Here is a 21,420-nt window from a genome sequence, read left to right as displayed (position 1 = left end):
TCTTGAGTGGACTTGACACTCTTGTGAAGGCACTCTTCCCGGCCGGTTCATCTTTTCATTGATATGCTTTGATACAGCACTGAACAGCCAGGCTTTTTTGCAATGACCTTGTGTGGTGTTACGTCCTCGTGGAGGGAGTCGACTATCATTTGGACAACTGTCAAGCTAGGAGTCTTGCCTGTGACTGTGGTTGCATGTACCGAAGTAGAACGCGTGATACACATTATTTATATAGTTTGAATAGTAACTAGTGCAAACCCAAAATTAAATATGCCAATAAGTCTGTCAATAAGCATCAATACTCCAATCCAGCTAATGAAAATATAATATGTAAAAGTTTACCTTTCTCTATTATATTACAAAAAAGTAACCTTTTCACAATATAAATGCATTAGTAGAGTATGCAGAAGTACAGTAGAGATACACTTGCAGAATCTGATCGTTTCTTTCACAACTCTTCTACAGCTTTTGTTTTCTCAATGTCAGTGGACTTTTTTATTAGTGAGAAGCTGGAAGCGGTAATGTACTGGACACTGACTGTTATTGCAGGTCCTAAGATGGTGGCAGTGAAGAACTACCATGGCACACCGGTGCCTCCGGGGAAGACCCCTCTCTGTTTCCAAACAGGAGATTTTATCGAGCTTCTGAAGGGAGACCCAGATATCACATGGTGGGAGGTAGAGTAGTCAATCATTTTTAAATCAATCCATCCCTCACTTTGACACACGCAGCTTGTTATGCAGACAGCTGATGTTGGCACAGCACCTCACATAGTGGATTTGAAATGAATCAGTGATTCTCATGTTAAATTCAATTTTTTTTTTACCTGTGAGATAGAAAGTGTAGAACATAAGTCAAGGTTCTGTCTCTGTTCAAATACCGGCACTTCCAGATTGAAATAGTTAGCATATAGGATCGCTATTATTGGATCTGGACAAAAACCTTGTTTTATTGGACAATTGCAATGACTTTGGTGGAGTCTTATAATCAGCAAAGCTAAAGTCTAAGCACACAACCTCCTGTAAAACTGTAGATTAGTTTTTACACACACAGGTTTTTTTTGTATTGATTGAACAAACAAGATATACGTGTTAATTACTGAGCGTTTTGTTGCCTTTGGAGCCATTTCCGTCATTTCTTTTCATGTTTTCTAACCAGGCTGCAGAAAGCACTATCAATCTTATCCCTCTGGTGGTGAACAAGTACAGTAACATACCCCAAAATGCCTTTAATTCAAATTGCTGTGGAGTAGGCAAATCCCTAAGTGCTTTCTTTCCCCCCATGCTACAAAAAAAGATAATTTTTCTTGTAGTTGCAAATCATCATCATATTCCAGCGCACATCTTGTAAACAGAGTCCCCTTGTCAGTTTAAATTAATAGCGCTTTGGCTTGTGCATCTCACTAAAATACCACAGGATACTTTAAAGAGTGTTTGAATGATAAACTGAGCCACGCTTGCCTAAAATTGTTCTAAAATCTTAGAGGAAGTTAAAGACTTCTTTGCACCTTCACCAATGGAAATAAATCACTTTTAGCTGAACATTAGAAGAGGTGTACGTGCAGACCTGGAGGATCCTCTGCAGTGAATTAGTCTGGATGATAGGAACTGTGACACTGTTTGCTCCAGGAACTGTTGGCATTCCTGCTGAATCACCGACTCTAATATCAGGCTGGCTTTTCCTGAAGTGACTCTGGGCAACTTTCTGATGACATTAATTGATCTTAGCTATAACAGTAGGCTATCCCTCTACAGCATGGCAGTTTAATCTCTCAGTGTGATGTCAGCAGGTGTGCAGAGTTTAAAATCGATTGCTGCAGGCATAAGATGGAGTCATTTCATCCTCTGTCTGACTTTGATGGGGAAAGTTTGTACATACAACATCTAGCACCGAAAATATGATGCATAGCGTGTAATATTTATTTAGCTCCAAGTGAATACATCGTCTTTCAGAAATGTTTTACTTTAAATTTTGACAAAACGAATCCAGTGCAGATAAACTGGCACCACTAGGAGGCACCAACGTAACACTGTTTCACATTATACACAATAAACTAAAGAATCTCTGCTTCAGATATTGGTTTATTAATATAGTCTTACTTAACAATGATTACTTGCAAGGAGGAAATATAGTTCTTAGTTTTAGTTTTTCCTCTATAAACCCTACAAATTTTTCAGTGTGTCTTAGGATTTCCAAATTTTCTGTATCTACACTAAACTACATATTACCCATTTTCCCTTTTTTTTCCACAGATGTTCTAAAGTATTTCTTTGCCTGAAGTAAGCACAGTTTTGTTTCACATCTAGAAATAAACTTACCTTGTGTTTGTCTTACAGGGAAAGCTGATACAGACACAAAAGAGCGGCTTTTTCCCCAGTTCCTATGTAAAGCCTTGTTTGGACCCAAAGGTAATGCACCCATACACCTGTAAAGTGGGTTGTGACTGATTACAGCGTGTATGATTTGAGAGTGGACGAGTTTATGCATGTGCATGTCAGTTAGTCCTGTGCTGTGTTCTTTAATGAACGGTGTCTGTTATGTGCGACAGCCCTTCCAGTCATGCCGGTCGTCCTCAAGGGATGCAGACTACTATGGATATCCTTGGTAAGACCCATAACTGTGCATTTAATGGGCCTGTGCACTATAAGGTACCATTAGCCCAAGGTCAATATCCTGTAATTAGTGCAGATCTGTTAATGTTAAACTGTAGCGTTATCTCAAAGCAGTGGTTCAATTGAAAGCAAGCTGACCCTAACCAAAAGATTAATTACTACATGGGTGATTGAAGTTAAGTGTTTTTAAAGCTTTTAGAGTGTCATTTGATGAAACAACTTAAAACAAAAAAAACAGTGACCTCTAAATTTTGTTTTTTCTGTAGGTTTGCAGGAAACATGGAGCGGCAGCAGGCAGACAACCTTTTAAAATCCCACTGCAGTGGGACCTACCTTATCAGAGAGAGGACAGCTGAGGCGGAGAGGTTCGCCATCAGCATCAAGTGAGTATTTCAGATCTTACAGGGGAGGAAAATGTCAAGGGAAGGTTTTTATCCATATCTCATGGGGAATAAATATTCTCACAGGGAGCCCTAGTCAGCTTTTTCTGTGCATCTTTTAGCTCCAGCTAATTACTACTCAGTAATTGCTTTTTTTTTTTTTTTTAATCCTTCCTTTTTTGTGCCTTTTCAATGAGACGATGCATTCTCAAGAGGAAAAAAAAATCCATGAGTTCTTTACTGGAGTTGTCATATAATGATGGGTTGAGAAAGGGAATGCACATTTACACATTTGTGTCTAACTCGGGTGATGAATGACTGTGGGGACCAGGCTCGATATAATTAAGTAAACAAATCTGTTAAGAAGTCTTAACTTTAAGAAAAAATACTTAATTTCCATCTTATTCAATCAGATATACTGAAAAAGAAATGTGTGGAGCAGCAGAACACATTAAGTTAAGGGCACAGGAGAATACAGGCTCAACAGTAATATGCAAGATATGGATAAAGAAAATCGATAACAGTGGAAAAACAACATCTGTTCTTGGTGATTTCTCTTTACAGATTCAACGATGAAGTAAAGCACATCAAAGTCATTGAAAAAGACAGCTGGATACACATCACCGAGGCAAAGAAGTTTGAAAGTCTGTTGGTAAGTCATATTAAACTGTTTAAAAAAAAGAAAAAAGGTCATTTAATGAACTGCCAACACAGAAACACCCATAGGAGCTTGTTGTCAATGTGAAAGCAGAAAAGTTCACCTTTTTGTATCCTGTTACTTTACAGGAGCTTGTGGAGTACTATCAGTCTCATTCGCTGAAAGAAAGCTTCAAGTTGTTAGATACCACACTGAAATACCCCTACAAGTCGAGAGAACGCTCGCTTACGCGGGCCAACACACGCTCACCAGGTAAACCTTTTGAATTTTTCTCTGTTCCAATACTTTACTTTCCACTTCTGCAGCCATTCTGATACCGCATAGCAGCCAAACTCTGCAAACAACACAATCTGTTAGTACCAGAAAATCATATTAGATCCTTGAGCAATGAACAGCTAAGTACAGCCAGCTGATAAATGATAGTCAGTAAGCGTTTTGGCAGAGCAAGGTTTGATGTTTATCGGTTGTGAAAGAGACCCTAATGTTTGTCCTTCCGTGTTAATGATAACTTAATCCAAGTAACTTAATATGTGGCTTCATAGTATAGATTAAGTGACCACGATGCTTATCAGTGTGGTTCTGATGAAGCTAAGTTTTGAGAACATCTTCAGATAAAATATCCATCATTCTTTTAGAAGCAAGTTTCACTCCTTGGCAGGCATCTTCGTAACAGCACCTGGGAGTTTATTCAGGCTAACACTAAGCCCCTCTCTAAATGAATAAGGAGACGGCCGCAACGTTAATAAAAAGCTGCATAAATAACCAGAAAAATCTAATAAAAAAAAGGTGACTTTGCCTCATGATATTTAAGTTTTATAAAGTTTTCTACAGCACCTTCAAGAGTTAAATTCCACTTCAATCCAGTGTGCCAACAGAATCAACATATCTGGTTGATCCCGCAAGGGCATTTGAACAAATACGAGACTAATTTACATTATGGATGCAGTAAGCCAAGAAAAAAAACTTGTATAGATTTTGGAATCACTTCTGTCTGTTCTGTTTCAGCTATTATAAAGCAGACGGTTGGCCCTTTGGAGGGAGTAGTAGGTACAAGATTTATTCAGATATTTCTATTCAGGATTCTTTTTAGTGCCATGTCTCTCCCATATAAAATCACATGTGGTTGGCTTTGGACTTGACTCTTAAATACACTATGACTTGTGGCTTTAACTTTTCTACCACTTGACTCATGTTACAGACCTCATTTCCATTAATGAGCTTTGGGTAATGCCCACTGGAAGCTGAGTGGAACCACCCAAAGCTCTAACGAGACATGCACAGACATCTTCAAATGCTAGTGTCAGTGTTTTTGCATGGAGACTGAAGGAGCATTGCATGTCAAATAATGTCTACCTGCTTCAATGCACGATTATGAAAATACCTTTTTCACTCTCTGTTACCAAAATACACTGGTCCAGTACAAATTCAATTTCATGACACTGTGGCTGTGGATACTGTAAGAAGGGGGTAAAATAAATGAGACACACTTCCTCCCACTCTCTTTGTCTTCCCCTGTCCTCTGTTTTTCCCAAGGCCAGTGACTCTCATGACTCATACAGACAAAAAAAAGATGGAGGCCAGAGGGGCAGCTGGGCAGAGTAGGAGGGCAGCAGTGTGAAATGATAAAGAGAGTGACAAAGAGAAAGTCAGCTAACTCCAGCCTTTGGAATGACTGAATTGGCTGCCCTTCTTGGCCATTACACTATATGAATACTGGCTGTGTCTTTGCGCTAGCTTCTGTCCTACACTGGCCTCACTTTGTTCGCTCTTCACAAAGACCCAACTGGCCAGTATAGTGAAATCATTTCTCCTCCTGTTTTGGCTGAAGTTGTACACGGATGGAGACAACTGGAGTTTTTGCTAATAATGGTTTTCCTCTCAGTTTTATCCTTGACTGTTTCCAAGCACATACTTTTACTTTTCGATCTGGAAAACTCTATTATGGAGTTCACACAGACATTTTCTGATAAGTCAAATCAACAACAATTGAAGCAGCTGGAAAATATATATTATATTATATAGCTGCCCTGTTTATTTTATATAAAATAATTATTTTATTTTATATAAAATAAATAGCACAACTACTTCAGTTTTATTTCTGTAGTGCCAAATCATGACAACAGCCCCCCTTAAGGCGCTTTGTAACGTAAAGGCCCTGTAATAATAGGACCCTACATTAACCACACGTGACACACAGGCCCCACGACATCGATATCGTACGTAATGACATATTAAGAACAAAAAGCTCAGGCTTCATGTGAATTTCAGTGGAGCTTCATAAGATGTCACCTTTTACTACTACTACTGTTTTCTTGATCCTTTCAACAAGTTGTAACAATTTTAGGTCCCTCTGTCTAATATTCCACAAAAAAGGAATTCTGTTCCAAGTCCAGGAAAATCCAGAGATAAGAGGAAGACAGTCAGTTTTCTATAGATTTAGTGGCCAGTGCTAACTCCTTTGCTACATAGTTCCAGGTTGGCCCCTCCTTTTTGGTTCAAAGTTGCTCCAGATTTCTCAAATGCATATTCACAATGGGAATTTCCTGTCCCAGAATATCCCAAAGGGTGACTGATCTGGTGGCTGTGACGGATCTGGTGGCTGTGCAGGCCATTTGAGTGATCTCAATGTCAAAAAAGCTGTTTGAGATTATTTGAGCTTTGTCACACTCTGTATTATTAGCTTTTTGTAGACCTTCAGGTAAATATCTATTCGAGAAAAATAAGTTTGAGAAAAAATCAAATCAAATAAAGTGTGACCTGGCATGGAGAGCTGCAGAGATTTTATACACACAAGTGACACAAAGTGCAAGTGAGTAAGCACAAAATCAAGATCATGTGCAATTATACATCAAGAACAAAAAAGGTCCAATTTCAAATAAATTTCAGTGTATCTCCAAGAGATATCACAGTGAACAAGAGTACTAATTTTTCAATCCTTTAAAAGTGGTTATTCCAGAAAAAAGAGCAGCATAATCAACACCTCTGTCTTTAAAATATTAGAAATTAGAGGCTGTAAAACTATGTCTTTATATTTAAAAAAAAGCAAAAAACAACCAATTGGATGGTAGTTTAACATAAAATGGTAGTAAAACATGAGGAACATCGGTATAGTGTCCAGCTTCTTTAGGTGTTTCTTGAGTGTGTTCATAAAGAGCAGCGTATTCATTGCCTGGAGGGAAAAAATAAAGAATCTTAATGTAAGTTTTAGCTCTCCGTCTCCTTTTTAAATAAAAAAATTCAATGCATAATACTAAATACTAATATCTTGTGATAATTTCACTTTCAGCCCTTTTAGCAGCTTTTATCTTTCTCTTAATTTGAAAATAGCATGACCTTGGATTTTCCTCCATTTAAGTTGAGTTAAATGGGAACAACATGAAACGCAGACTGCAGCTATTTAAAGGCTTTCACTACTGTAAATAATAGATAACAGTGCCGTCTGCATAAAAATGGAAAGCAGCATTTGATCAGTTGTCACAAATGATGAAGTCTTGTTAATCCAACCTTCAGTTGGGCTGTCATCGTAATGCCTATTAGTGACATTATATGTTTTTCTTAATATAATATAATGTAAATTGTACAGTTAAATAAACATAACACTAAAATTTATTCTGCAGGTTGGTGTAATACTGAATAATAATGTCACTAATAGGAACAGAACAGACTCTTTCTAAAAAACAACAGAGTTCCCACGCTGCTTCTGTTTGAGACTTTGTAAATAAATTCACACTCTTAAAGCAGTCAAATTGCAACACCTTCATGGTTAAGATTAAATATAATGAGAACCGAACGCACAGGCACACAAAGCTTCAATCCAAAATCTTTTTATCTTTCTGCTTCTTTGGCTTCGCCTCTGCATGTGTTCACCTCAAACATTTTCCAGCTTTACTTCCTCCCTTGTCTCGCTCTCTCTCTGTCCTCCTCTCAGCAGCCACCTGTGCATCCTACAACTTCTCCTTCCTCAGTCCACAGGGCCTCAACTTCTCCTCCTCTCAGAGCCAAGCCCCCTTTTGGTCAGGTACTATCTACTTATCCTTTCCTTTCCCCCGCTGCCTCTCTTGTGTCCTCGCGCCGCATCTCTTGTAATTACATAATAAGCCTATGTACCTCGACCTCATTACTTCTTCTCTGTGGCACTCTTTTCATTAACAAGAACACTGTAGTTCTTCTCAGGATGACATTTCCTCATTAAATCAAGAAAAGAAAACCAATTTCCTCTCCAGTGATGAAACAAGTTGTCCTGCTCATTTGTCATTTTGTGGCTACAGCGTGTCACGCTGAAAACTGACCGGACCATCTCGCCTCTGTACATTCTTCACAACTAATTATTACCATTATGTTCAGTGTGACCTCGTCTTACAACCGTCACCCTCATACATAAACATGAATATTCATCAATACCAGTAAATAATAACTCTTGTTGCGAATTCAGCGGTGTGCCATTAAGTTAATTAACTATGGCTCAACTCCTATTGTTATCAATTTTCAGTGTTTACACCTCGAGTGGTCAGCACAGCAGTGGCCAGGTATAACTTTGCAGCGCGAGACATGAGAGAGCTGTCACTGCGAGAAGGCGACATTGTCAAAATCTACAGCAAGATCGGTGGAGACCAGGGCTGGTGGAAAGGAGAAGCCAATGGAAGAGTAAGTAACTATGAGTAAAGTGTTTATTTGTGGATGGGAAATTGATCAGACCCAAGGCATAAAAGCCACCACTGGATTAAATACCTTAATGTTGTAATATTTTGAGTTTGATCAAAAATGTATCCAGTTAGCTTTATTAAGTTAGAGATCTGCAAAAGAGAAATTCAGGGAAAGCATGTCCCCAAAAGTGCATTGATACATTTGACAATTTAACCAGTGATACCGGGGGAAAAAGAAAAAACAAAACAAAAAGATGTGGTTGAAAGACAAAAACTAGCTGCTGGGAAATGTGCCAGTTTAATAGGATGGCGGTAAAAGGGAATGTGATGTCAGCATTTTATTTTAGGAACGTTCCCTATTAGGCTGTAAATTTAGAGTTGTGCTTTGGAGCCAGAGGATCTACACAACTTGAGCGGTTGTAAAGCTAAACCTTACCACAGTCTGCTGTACAGCCTGGTGTAAAAATGCCATAGAGTCTAGTTTTGATTTTTATCTGTGTTTTCCCCACCTTACTTTTATTCCCTCGTGTGGATTGATGGAAATACGCTTTTAACTTTCTCCTATGAAACCATCTGCCTGCACACGCAGTTTCTTTGGATTGGTCTCTCTGTGATGTATGACCTTGATGGAACAGAAGTGGTAAAAAAGGTAATCTGTATTCAGTTGATGAAAGCCGAAACGTGCCGACTTAAAAAAAAAAAAGCACATCTACACCTGGTAGAACTCAGCAAAAAAAAAAGTATTTGCTAATGCAGTGTGTACAGCAAATACATTGAAATCTGTGTATCATATACTATGATAACCAGGTCAACTACTTTAGCTGGTTGCAAATCTGGTCTGCAAAGCCTCTAAGTTTTCATGAAGTGAGCTGAAGTGTCTTGATTGCTGCTGTGTATGAGAAAGACATCAAGCTCACCAAAATTAGATGCTATTTATTTCTACATTATGAAGAAATACCCACCGTAATTGGATGATTTGCTGAATGTAGTGGCTATTAGTGACGACATCAGAGCTGCTGTTTAATTTATGTCTGTTTTTACATTCTTGATATTTATAAGAATAAGATTTGACCTAGGTGAATAACCTAGTGCAACTGATGAGTATTCATTGTCCTTCCTTTGCTGTGTTAAACCCAAGAAAAGCTTGACTTCCCAGTTCTGTGTCGACATGACTCTGTGTCCAGCAAGTAGATTATCATTTGGTTGGTGGTTTCTCCACAAAGACCCATTACATATTATGGGTTCTGTACTTTGATCATTTACTAGTACTTGTTCATTTTACAGCTGAAAGTTTTCTATTAGCTTTTTTGTTTTAATGTAGCTTCCTGGCTAGCTGGTTCTGTCTGGTTTCAAACTAGAATACGGCAAAATATGAATTGTTTTAATCCACGTGTGCACATGAAATGCGGTGGTCCCTGCAAATATATTTTCATTCCCCTGCTGTTGAATTAAAAATGACTATTTTGAAATCTTCACATATCACGCCAACCCTAACATTCATGTGGAGCACCACAGGCATCACAGCGATTAATTCAGCCAATATGCATGGTGCTGATCTGTGTTTATGGACAGTGCACATGCTAGTAATTGAATCACGACTTAACTTGAGCACATAAAATATTATTGCTTCTCTTTTTAAATTAAGACATCTGCTACTTTCAACTACCTCATTTCAGCATTTTAACACCCAGTCCAATTCAGGAAAATTAAGAGACTCAGGATGAGATTTTCTTTTGACAAAACATACCCAGATACAGACCTCAACAGGTATTAATGGATGTCTTTGTGTTGCTGTAAATACAACCTTTGTGTTTCTATTATCTCTGTTAGTTCAGTACATGCTTTACAATTCTAACAAGTAGGAGAAGTCGTAGCCTAGCAACAGCTGAAGTAGCATTTGAAGTAGCCTTCAAGTATTTTTTCAGAACAGAGGCAAGGCTGCTGCTGAGCTGTGCAGTTATCGGAAAATAGCGCACATCTTCTGCCAAAATAATATAGAGGAAAGAGCTCCGAGAGCTCTCGGCCTAATGTAGTCGTGGTGCACATCCAATGGATTCACAGCATGTAAACAAAACAAAAAAAGCATATAAATGAACCCAATTAACATCTTTTGTTTATACTGGTTGATGTAAAATACTGTGTGTGTCTGATAATTACTGTTTCATGTTACAGATTGGATGGTTTCCTTCAACTTATGTGGATGAAGAAGGAGTGCAGTAAGGCTCAGATGTTGCTGGTCTGGCTCCCTTTAAATCAGGAACCATCTTCTATCTACTGTTCTCAGAGAAAATTACTCAGTCTCTCCAGGAAAATAACACAAGGGGAAAAAAAACAAAACAAAAAAACCAACAAAGAACTTTTTTTGTTGTTTTGCTGGATACTCATTTTTCAGCGAGTGTTTCTACTCTGTTTATCTTCAATTATGCATCAGCTTTTGTCTTTGCTGGATGTCCTGTTTAATTTCTGTACAGGGGAAAAAAGGAAAAAATGGCTTGCTGTCTGTCAGCCTCTGTGTGCTCTGCAGAGACTTTACTGAGGACTGAGGACACAGCAGAAACTGACTGCTGATAGCTTTACTTTGAAAAAAAAAAAAAAAGGTCCCCCTTTTTTTGCAGGTCTACGCGAGGTGAAATAATTGTACAGTATAGATAATTTATTGAATAGAGATTATCATCATTACTAATGATTATTGTGGGGAGTTGATTTTAAGCAAAGAATCTGATCCGAAAACCTAAAATAAGAAAAAAAAAAAAAAAAGATGCTGTGTTTTTTTATGTTGAAAGATTTTGCCTTAGTTGTCATGGTGATGCCTTGTGGGCTGACACCAGTGGAGGGAATCGACTTTGTTGACTGATTTTACTTCTCCATGTATGCATGTGCTCACATGTGGCCCACATAAACACGCACACGCACGCACACACAGACCAATGTACAGTATGGTGCCTTTGAAGAATGGGTGTTGCTTACTGAACCTCAACTTCAGCCACTCAAGAACATTGCCATGCTCAAAAATACTTCACTAAAAGAGGAGCTTGAGCCCCCGAAAACAAGATGGTGAGGCATTTATGTCCTAAATGGCCGCTGGATGAACTCACTGGATGTGTTTTTCTTTTTTTTTTTTATAGCCAACACAATGCCATACACAGTCTACAAGTCAGTCGTCAGTCAGATGGATACGAAAGGGAAAACTTTCATGTGATTTTTCTTGCACAGAATCATGCTTCTTTTCTTTCTTTTTTTTTTAAACTGGACCAAGAATTTTTTTTATTATCATTATTATTATTTAAAGCCAAATTTAGCTGTATTTCAGTGTCTGCACAGGATTTAATTGATTTGTGATTTTTCTACCTTGCCTTACTGTTTTCTAAAGAGTTGATCAGGTGATGGGATTGTATCCCCCTTAATTTAAATGTTCCTGTGTGAAAATTATTTTCGTGTTGTGCAGACTAATATCAGTGTTTTAATCTGAAGAAAAACTGTGTGTGCTATAGACGTTAAACCACAGAAGATGTACTTAATCGCTTTGTGATTTTCTAGGGTTGCGGTGCTTAGTGTTTCCATTTATTTCCACTCATTTCTTCCTGCCATACACGATTTATAGCTATTTACACCACAGTGTGCTGGCATCAGTTTTTCTATTGACAGCACAAATGTACCAGGCAGCTTTCTGAATCTAGTATTTTACAGGTATTAATATTTTTTGAAATATTTGACCTTGGCAATTCTTTCTTTTAAAGGGTTCAGTTGTTATGGAACACGATCTACAGTTTAATGAAAGGCTTTCACTTCAGTCTTCTCATTTTCCAAAAAATTACCATGTTGATATATGCGGACATTGAAAGGCAGTTGACTCTGTCGCTAAACATCAAGGACTCCTTCAGGGTCATGTACTTGTGCACCCGTGGGCCACTTAAAGTGCTGCTGCTTTTATTAATTGTATTCTCACAATGTCTGCTTCTGTAGTTTTACCATGGATCTCAAATTGTGCAGAAAGTAGGGATGTGACTGTATCCAACTAACCCAACTTCCCAGCCATCACTGGTGGTAAGAGTTAGGTCTCTGTCGCTGGGCAGATTGCAGTTAGGAGTTAGCAGTTTTCAAGCCCAGAGGCAGCACATCAGTTCAGCCATATGCGTTCCTGACATCATGGGGCTGCGCACTCTTAAGCTGAATGGTTGCCATTTTGACACAATGTGGGAGACCTAGTGTGAGTTAGAGTGGAAGGGGATAGAACAGGACCCACACAGGGTGATCTAAAAATAGCAGCAGCAGTGAATGAGGTCATGCTTGGTATTGTATTGATTCAGCACACAACCAATAAAAAAGGCTTTGCTAAAATTTGAATGTATGTAGATGTTTATAATGAAGACTGCTTTCTTGCTGCAAATAGGTCAAAAACACAAGTCAGTCATTACAGCTTGAACCAACTTAACAAAAACCTTTGGAAGTAAAGTGCAAACACTGAGCACATCAGCTCTGGCTGGTTCACAAAGGCTTATGGAGCAGAGGATGCCAAAATGTTTAGATTCTAAACATGTAACCGTCTAAGATGTGAATTGTTCCAAAGGCCAAATGCCCTGGAAAACACAAAGTCCTACCACTGTGTAACGGGGACACACAGGAAGCCTCCTTTTTGTCTGGAATAAGGGGTTTGGGGGACATCAGCTGTAGTCACTTTTTTCTTTTGTTTTGGTTTTGTTTTTTGTAGTGGACAAGAACCCATTGCATGTGGCTATTAATATTTCAACTCCTGTCAGTTCATCCTCAGAAAAAAATAAGTACTTACTCGTGTACATTTTTTGGATGGTTGAGTATTTCCAAATGAGATCTATCATGAATAAATATTTCTTTTGGTTTAAATTTGAGACTGGATTCTTTTCATTTTTTTATTGCAAAATTGCGTCACAAAACACCCAAACGTCAATCTCCAAATTCCACAGTAGAGTGAATTTCTTGAATTAATGCTTTTTTATAGCTACATATTTTGATGATCTGCTTTATAGACATCCACCTAAATGTTGAAGGATACAATCTAATATATCCAAGCCAATCAAATAACAGAACTTCCTTTTACTAAGATTATCTTAAAGCAATCACATTGAACAATGTTATCATAGACTGCTCACAGTGCATAGCTTTGAATTTAGTTAATTAAAGTCTCGGCAGGACTGCCACTATTGCACATTTTCAGTTTCAAGTTTTCAAACTGTCCTGAAACTTCTCTTTAATTGAGCTCGCTCTGAGTGTCACACTGCATATCCATATTTGCTGTTATACTCTGCTGGTGTGTGTTTGACCGGCCTGTGTCCATGGCTGGTGCTGGAAGGAGTGTGGCTGAGTCCCTCATTCAACGACATCACCTCAGTGCCATCAACCGGGCAGTAAGTGACCTGTGGGAGCTGACTGGCGCTCTGGCTTGTGTGACGGCTGACGGGGCGGCTGCCAGGAGGTGGCGCGTCCTCCCTGTTTGACATAAAAGTGGAATAGAGGGAGTTAAAGGAGCATCTCTACAGACAGTAAATGCAGAAGCTGGGCAAAAACGGGTGATTATTTGAACTGAAATACTAAAATCTATTTGAAGTTACAGTTTAACATGTTTGGTTTGTTACTGTAATTAGTCCAAAACAGAAGAGAGTTATAAGAGTCCTCTAACTGGCAACAAATAAGCAATCTGGCTTTTACAAAAAATACTGTTTGTAAAATATTTTCTGGCTGTATAGGGGAGGTTCTCTCTGGGTACTCTGACTTCAGAGTGCCTTTCCCCTGCTTGTCCCCTGGAGGACATCTTAGGTCAACTGAACTCCTCCTGCTGTTTAGATGTCCTGCCAACAAGTTTTTTCAAAAAGGTCTCAAAGACTTTAGAGTCAGACCTGTTACAGATCGTCAACTTTTCTTTATTATCAGGTGTGTTTCCAGAATCACTAAAAACTGCTGTAATCAAACCTATACTGAAAAAGGACAATCTTGACAAGACACAAATGAACAACTACAGGCCGATCTCAAATCTCCCGTTTTTAAGTAAGATCATTGAAAAAGCAGTTTCTCAACAGCTCAGTTACTTCTTAAAACAGAATAACTGCTATGATGCCTTCCAGTCAGGTTTTAGACAGAATCACAGCACTGAAACCGCTCTGACCAAAGTGTTCAATGACATATGTCTGAATACAGACAGTGGAAAAATGTCAGTCTTAGTTTTACTGGATCTCAGTGCAGCATTTGATACAGTTGACCACAACATATTACTCAAACGACTGGAGAACTGGACAGGTCTTTCAGGAACTGTACTAAACTGGTTCAAAACATACGTAGAAAACAGGAAATACTTTGTATCAATAGGTAACTTCACATCTGAGCAGACAAGTATCACATGTGGAGTTCCCCAAGGTTCCATCTTGGGACCCCTTCTGTTTAACATCTACATGCTCCCACTGGCACAGATTATAAACAACAACAAAATAAACTATCACAGCTATGCAGATGACACACAAATATATATCACAATGTCACCAGGAGACCGAGGCCCTGTACAGGCTCTTGGTAAATGCATTGAGGAAATCAATGACTGGTTGTGCCACAATTTTCTCCAGCTAAACAAAAACAAAACTGAGGTAATAGTCTTTGGCGCCAAAGAAAAACGATTACAGGTCACCAGAGAACTTCAATCTATACATCTAAAAACCACAAACCAGGCGAGAAATTTGGGTGTAGTGATGGATGCAGACCTAAACTTAGAAAAACACATTAAGACAATAACAAAGTCAGCTTACTATCACCTCAAGAATATATCAAGGATAAAAGATCTGATGTCTCAACAGGACCTGGAAAAACTAGTCCATGCATTCATCTTTAGTAGGCTTGATTACTGTAACAGCATCTTTACAGGTCTACCTAAAAAATCAGTCAGACAACTACAGCTCATTCAGAACTCTGCTGCTCGAGTCCTCACTAAGACCAAAAAAGTGGACCACATCAGTCCAGCTCTGAGGTCCTTACACTGGCTGCCTGTCCGTCAGAGGATAGACTTTAAAGTTCTGATGCTGGCCTATAAAGCTCTGAATGGTTTAGGACCAAAATACATCAATGACCTCCTGACCCAGTATGAACCATCCAGATCCCTCAGGTCATCTGGATCCGGTCTTTTATCAGTTCCCAGAGTCAGAACCAGACACGGAGAAGCTGCATTCAGCTTTTATGCTCCTTATATCTGGAACAAACTCCCAGAAAGCCTCAGATCAGCTGAAACACTCAGTTTATTTAAATCCAGGTTGAAGACTCACCTGTTCTCAGCTGCATTTGAATAAAGCACCAAATCCACACTTAAGCTTAAATTTCAAAACTTACATTTAACTACTGATTTTATCTACTGTTCTGATTTTATCTGTTTTGATTTTATATACTGTTGTTTGTTTGTTTGTTAATTAGTTAGTTAGTTTATTTGCTTGTTTTAATCAATTTTAAATCATGCTTTTTATTTGTTCTTGTTTCTAATGTCTCTGTAAAGCACTTTGAATCACCTTGTTGTTAAATTGTGCTATACAAATAAACTTGCCTTGCCTTGCCTTGCTTCTTACCCAGCTGCAGCTGATATAGGCTCCAGCCCTCCTGCAACACTGAATTAGAGAATTGGCAGAGAATGAATGGATGCATGGATTGTAGATCCACTTTAACTGCTAAGCTTTCATAGTATGAATCTAGCTTTATTTTCAGGATAAGCTTATTATTTGGGCGAATATGCCCCCATCCAACCAAATTCTCACTAACTTTACGTTCAAAGGAGAAAGCCACTGCATCAAATGAACTTTCAGACATTATTTCCTTCAGAAAGGACCACCTGTGAACAATAATAAAGTCCAAACCAATACTCCACTAGAATCATTAAATACTGGCTTTTTTGCTGGCCCAAAACAAATCAACACAAGTTGTTGGTCTGGCTGTACTTTCAAAACAGATGGATAGAACAGCAAGTGTAGACTTTGGAGCAGTCTGCATATCATAGCTCAAAAACCAACATGGAACGAAAAACTATAGATGTCTATGTTGGAATGTTCTACAGCTTTTGTATTTAACCTTGAAGGCTTTTAACATATCAGAATTGTCATATTCCAATATGTTTAGTATGTCAGTAGTTTTACAAGAGCAAGCACATCGAGCCATAGATTAACCAGCTCCAGTGTAGCAGCAGCTACAAAGAACAAAACACTGCACATGAAGGCTCCTCTCTTATCAGAACAGAACAATAATATTGCCATTGGATTTAGCAAATGCAGTGCTCTGGAAAGGAGGGCTGTTAGCATTATTACTGAACAGTTTTTGTGCTGGGATCCTAAATTGATTTATTTCTATTTGGAAACACTGGCAAGCTCAGTGTGTTGTTTCAGTTTGAAATATCAGCGTTAAAATATATAAGAGGCAATGCTGCAAATACTAGCTTTTTAATCTCCTCAACATTTGTTTAGGCTTATAAGGTTAGTGGCTAAAGTAGTAATGTAACCTACATTACTGTCAGTGGTTTGGGTTATGCTTATTGTGAAGGATATGAACAGTTATATCTCTGCATTCATCAAAAATAATAGGAATGAAAACATTTTGGAAGAAATAATGGGATAAAAATGTAAAGTGTTTTAGTACAGCCCACTTTAAACACATTGTGGTATTTATGAAAAATAGCAGTCTTATTTTTTAGTTGCCTTCTATATATTTGTTACACACACACACACACACACACACACACACACACACACACACACACACACACTGGACATACACTATTTACCGAGCAAAATAATGTTTCCCTGTAGGTAAAAGCAGAGATCTTTGTTGTTTTTGCCTGTTTGGAGGCTCTTCCCAGGGGTCCCTACTTTCACAGCAGACCTTGCTTTAACTTTCGCCTCTTCTACTAAAGCATAACATTCACTCTGGTGGTGGTTTCAACCAGCAAACACTGACAACAGCATACAGAAGCATACAATCTCTCCTCGTCAACACTGCCAGCTTCCAAGCTTAGCTACTTTGCATTCTGCATTTATGTAACTTTGAAATACCAGCTGGAATCTGCTTTTCTGTCAAAGAAAACATCCTACACCTATTCTGAATTTTCTTCTGTCCTGTGCCAGCCAAGGACTCATGTTTTTGTCGGTAAAGGGAATAAACTTATCCTGGTTTAGCAGAAATGGAAAAATTGGGCAAGTTTGGCTCTTGGGTGTGTTGGGTGTAGCATCCTATGAGGGGAAAAAAAACTGCCCTGACCTGAATGTGTACTAGTTTAATTAAACTCTAATTAGTATCTTATTTCCAAGGTATTCCCACACCTACTTTATTCTACTAGTGAAACCATTTCGCTCATAATTTATATAAAGGCTGATTTGAAAACTGTTAACCTGCATACAGAATTAGCTGCAAGTTATTAATGGATTCATACCTATTGTTTTCTTCTGTGCTTCTATTCATTTTCATTCTTCCTGCATAATAATGTATAATTATAATATTTTTTGATGTTTTAAAAAAAAAATCTTTATACAAAGGGTTTGTTTCTTTTTAAAATGACTTCTTTATAGCTGCTGTAATTAATGTAACACTGCTTTACACACTGAAGCCTGGATTATTTCATCTAGGATTATTTATGTTAAGCCTGGATCAAATGAGTCAACTTTGGACAGGCTTCAGCCCCCTGCAGGCCGATAAATAGGTTGACGTGTATTTTTGTCAGGTAGATTGACTCCAAATGCATGACGGTTTTGCGTGATATTTGCTTGATGTCTAAATAAGCAACTGTTGCTTTCAAGTTTAAGTCACACTGTTCAATCTACCAATTTCATCCTCAGTTATAGGATCACTGTAGTCATAAGTATCTGTCCAGCAGCAGTGCTCCCAGTGCTTTGATTCAGTGTGAAATGCTACATCTCCCATGTTTTGGCCATGATGGAGAGCTGAGTCACTATTTTAATTGATATGATTCTCCCTGTGACTAATCTGAACTTTTCAAGCTGCTTTCTTTACTTTTTATCCAGAAAACTCAAGTACCCAGTGGATTTGACATTAACTATAGTTGTCATCACTCAAGTTATTAGAGCTTTGCCATTTTCCATCTATTAGCATTTCTCTCTGATGACTTGTTCATGTGAAACGTGTTGAACCTCAGTATGTCACAGATATGGAAAACCGTGTATAAGTATTGTGGCTTGAAGTGCTTCTGTCTCCTGTGCACAACACTGTCCTCCCACACTGACACTGCACTCATTTCAATGTCTACTTTGAAAGCATGTGGGCTGTTTTCAACTGCATATGAACCACAACTCCAACATTTCTTTCTTTCTTTCTTTCTTTTTGTCTTTTTGGTGAGACAATGTTTATTTGCAACAGGAGAAATCCTTTCAGAGATGTCAGAACATGAGGTCATCTGCAGAACGTTGCCCCTAGAGTAGCACTGCGCTTGGTGTCCCACATGCCCTTTTTAACTAGTTACACAGTTTTCACTGTTCCAGGGGCAGGGGAGAAAACTCCACTAAAAATAATGACCCAGAAATGAACAAATTGGATTTTCTCACATGTGGATTTTTAAACCATGAAAATATTTTCACAAAAAAAGGCTAAAAAACGAGAGGATTCGCAATTTGCAGAGGTCTACTGTAGGTTAAAAAATGTAATTAATGGGAAAATTAGAGGTAGCGACAACAAACAAGATTTGGATTAAAACTTTCAAAACTTGCCCCCATTTCCAACCATACTGTTGAAAACTGTATGGTCTGGCCTACCAGAAGTGACATCAAAGCCTTTTTTGAACATTCCTGCCAAAGTACAAAAAAACCCCCCCAAGAAAATGTAACAGGAATTACATAGGTAATAATGTGAAAAAATACATACATCCTGTGCATGGTTGATGTATTTGAAATGTAAACGCGTTAGAAGAGAGTTACCTGTCTTATTTAAACCTCTGACATCAAGGGCATGGTGTTCTCTCTGCTGCTGAGGTATATGGTGTCATCGTGCCAAGATCTGAAGAGCTCTCTAAGGCCTTGCGTAAAGACATTGTTGATGCCTGTGAGTCTTTCATGGGATTTAAAAATAGCTCCAAAGTATTTTAAACAGCAGACATGTTTGACGCAGACCAAAGGCAGCTTTTCTGGAAAGGGACTTTGTACAAACTGTGAAGCATGTTGCTGTTATGATTTGGAGTTGTTCTGTTATCTCAGGGAACAGACAGCTTGCAGTCATAGATTTAGCCATGAATTCTGCATCATCAAAGACTGCTTAAAGATGATGTGAGGCCATCTGTCCAAAAGCTGGAGCTGGACCTTAGGATAATGATCCAAAACAGGCTAACAAGTCCACCAAGGAAGGTCTTAGAAAGAAGGAATGGAGGGTTATGGAATGGCCGGGTTTAAGTCCAGATTTGAATCCCACTAAAATGTTGTAGACAGGGAAATTAGCGTATCCTTCAATATATTGGACAATATGCTGAGAAAAATCTTAGCAAGCATTTTCCAGGCTGTTGCCTCACAGCAATAAGGTTCTGGGTTTGAATCCACCATCTGGCTGAGGCCTTTCTGTGTGGAGTTCACATTTTTTCCTGTATCTGCACTGGCTCTCTCTGAGTACTCAGGCTTCTTCCCACTATCTAAATACATGCAGTCAATAGGGTTAGATGATTCTAAACAGGAGTATGAATGACACTGAATGGATAAGCAAAAAATGGATGGATGTATTGAACTCCATTCTCTGCATATTTATTTCAATATTTGTGGGACACATTTTATTTTTCTTTAAATAATTTGCTTTTCTTTAAAAGTGCTTTTAGATGGTTTACATGCCAGTGTTTAATACTGCCTTACATTATGCACTTTGAACATCCTCTGCTTTTGAAATCTGCAGAGAGTTACAAAGGATGGCAAAGTTTTACAAAATCTTTTCAAGCCAGTGAAATGATGTATTTGGAGGTAGGATTGACTGACGCTAATAGCGGGGGAAGTTAGCCTTCGGGGCTTTCTACCCGAAAGCCTTTAGGCTATCAGGTAAGATAAAAGCAAAAAAGTAAACAAATCCAGCAGGTTGTGCAGAAATGGGCCAAACGCACGACTGTCACCCAATGAAAACAGTTCTACGTCAAGTTGTGGTTTGTTTTACCCCCCCCCCCCCGAATTTGGATTCGCTGAGGTGAAATTGTGAATGAGTGATTCAGAAAGCATTATTTTCATACATGGATTTTACCACCATGGAGTCTGGATCTTACCCCCACTGGAGACCTTGGGATTTGCTGAAGACAATTTTTGTGTTTTGACTGTCCAAACCTTAATGCAATTCTGTGGATTGTATATTACCTACAAAATATAACCTCTAACAGTGGTGATATCTAAAATAACACATATGTTTACATAAACCTTGATCAGACTTTGGGCTAAAATACATCCTTTTGTGTTAGAAAGAATTCACATCTACCAAAATTCCCCTTAAAACTGGCATTCGCAAAGCTGGGCGCAAGCTGGGCCACCTGTCTCAAATATAAGAACAGAAAAGAAGCTGTCACACCACATCTAGTGGACTGTGCCTGATTTTTCTCTCACTCAGTAAAATATCTGTGTGCTTACAGACAAATTGTGTTTGGCGTACTGGGGATTTAAACATTATATACACCAGTACTCACTGCTATAACATTTTTTTTCTTTCAATAGCTATCCATTTATGATCTGCCACAAAAAAAAGGCAATCAATGGAATAAAATTTTTGTTTCTAGTCTTTACCCTAAGCTATAATTAGGGTGCAGAAGTCGGTGATCTTATGTACTGATCCTCCATAAAGCAAAGAATATTATTTTAAAAGCTTTTGCTTGAAAAATGCAACCATGTTCCACATGTTTCTCTGTTTTTATTTTAGTAGTAAAACAGTACTTTTAAATCACATTACCTTGCACTTTGTCAGGCTTTCTCTATATCAAATAGGAAGTCTGACATTCCTTCCAAAATTAAAGCTCTCTAAATTATAATTACAAAAGGCTGCAGAACACAATTGAATATGTAGTCCCCTAAGCTACTAAATCACAAATACAAAATTGCAAAAGATTGAGCATTAAAGTTTGCTATTTAAAAAAATAAATAAAAATTTAATGGTGTAGCGTGGAGGATATTTCAAAGACA

At 38.3% G+C, this 21,420-nt stretch overlaps 2 protein-coding genes across 13 annotated transcripts in view; one reads left to right on the top strand and one right to left on the bottom strand.

The window, feature by feature from the left end:
- Positions 1 to 13,181, top strand: part of vav2 (vav guanine nucleotide exchange factor 2) — a 194,088-nt gene extending 180,907 nt beyond the window's left edge. For 3 of the 12 annotated variants that reach the window (XM_086300242.1, XM_086300244.1, XM_086300241.1), the window contains 10 exons: positions 550 to 677; positions 2,337 to 2,408; positions 2,549 to 2,604; positions 2,879 to 2,995; positions 3,557 to 3,644; positions 3,779 to 3,902; positions 4,656 to 4,697; positions 7,579 to 7,668; positions 8,140 to 8,294; positions 10,466 to 13,181. In XM_086300242.1, the coding sequence (XP_086156368.1) occupies positions 550 to 677; positions 2,337 to 2,408; positions 2,549 to 2,604; positions 2,879 to 2,995; positions 3,557 to 3,644; positions 3,779 to 3,902; positions 4,656 to 4,697; positions 7,579 to 7,668; positions 8,140 to 8,294; positions 10,466 to 10,513 (920 nt within the window). In that variant the 3' untranslated portion in view covers positions 10,514 to 13,181. The remainder of the gene's footprint in view (positions 1 to 549; positions 678 to 2,336; positions 2,409 to 2,548; positions 2,605 to 2,878; positions 2,996 to 3,556; positions 3,645 to 3,778; positions 3,903 to 4,655; positions 4,698 to 7,578; positions 7,669 to 8,139; positions 8,295 to 10,465) is intronic. The other 9 variants (XM_086300250.1, XM_086300247.1, XM_086300246.1 and 6 more) reach the window with 6 other exon arrangements.
- vsig8a (V-set and immunoglobulin domain containing 8a) overlaps positions 13,018 to 21,420 on the bottom strand; it is an 88,678-nt gene continuing 80,275 nt past the window's right edge. The window contains exon 7 of the mRNA XM_086300253.1: positions 13,018 to 13,756. Within this exon, the coding sequence (XP_086156379.1) occupies positions 13,540 to 13,756 (217 nt within the window). The 3' untranslated portion in view covers positions 13,018 to 13,539. The remainder of the gene's footprint in view (positions 13,757 to 21,420) is intronic.

This window comes from Aulonocara sp. 'chitande type north' Nkhata Bay, linkage group LG7 (assembly GCF_057382095.1).
Source record: "Aulonocara sp. 'chitande type north' Nkhata Bay isolate Kocher_YH1m ecotype deep benthic linkage group LG7, A_spYH_male_GT1.1, whole genome shotgun sequence".
In the NCBI taxonomy this organism is placed as follows: Eukaryota; Metazoa; Chordata; class Actinopteri; order Cichliformes; family Cichlidae; genus Aulonocara; species Aulonocara sp. 'chitande type north' Nkhata Bay.
This window is presented reverse-complemented; position numbering and strand designations above follow the sequence as displayed.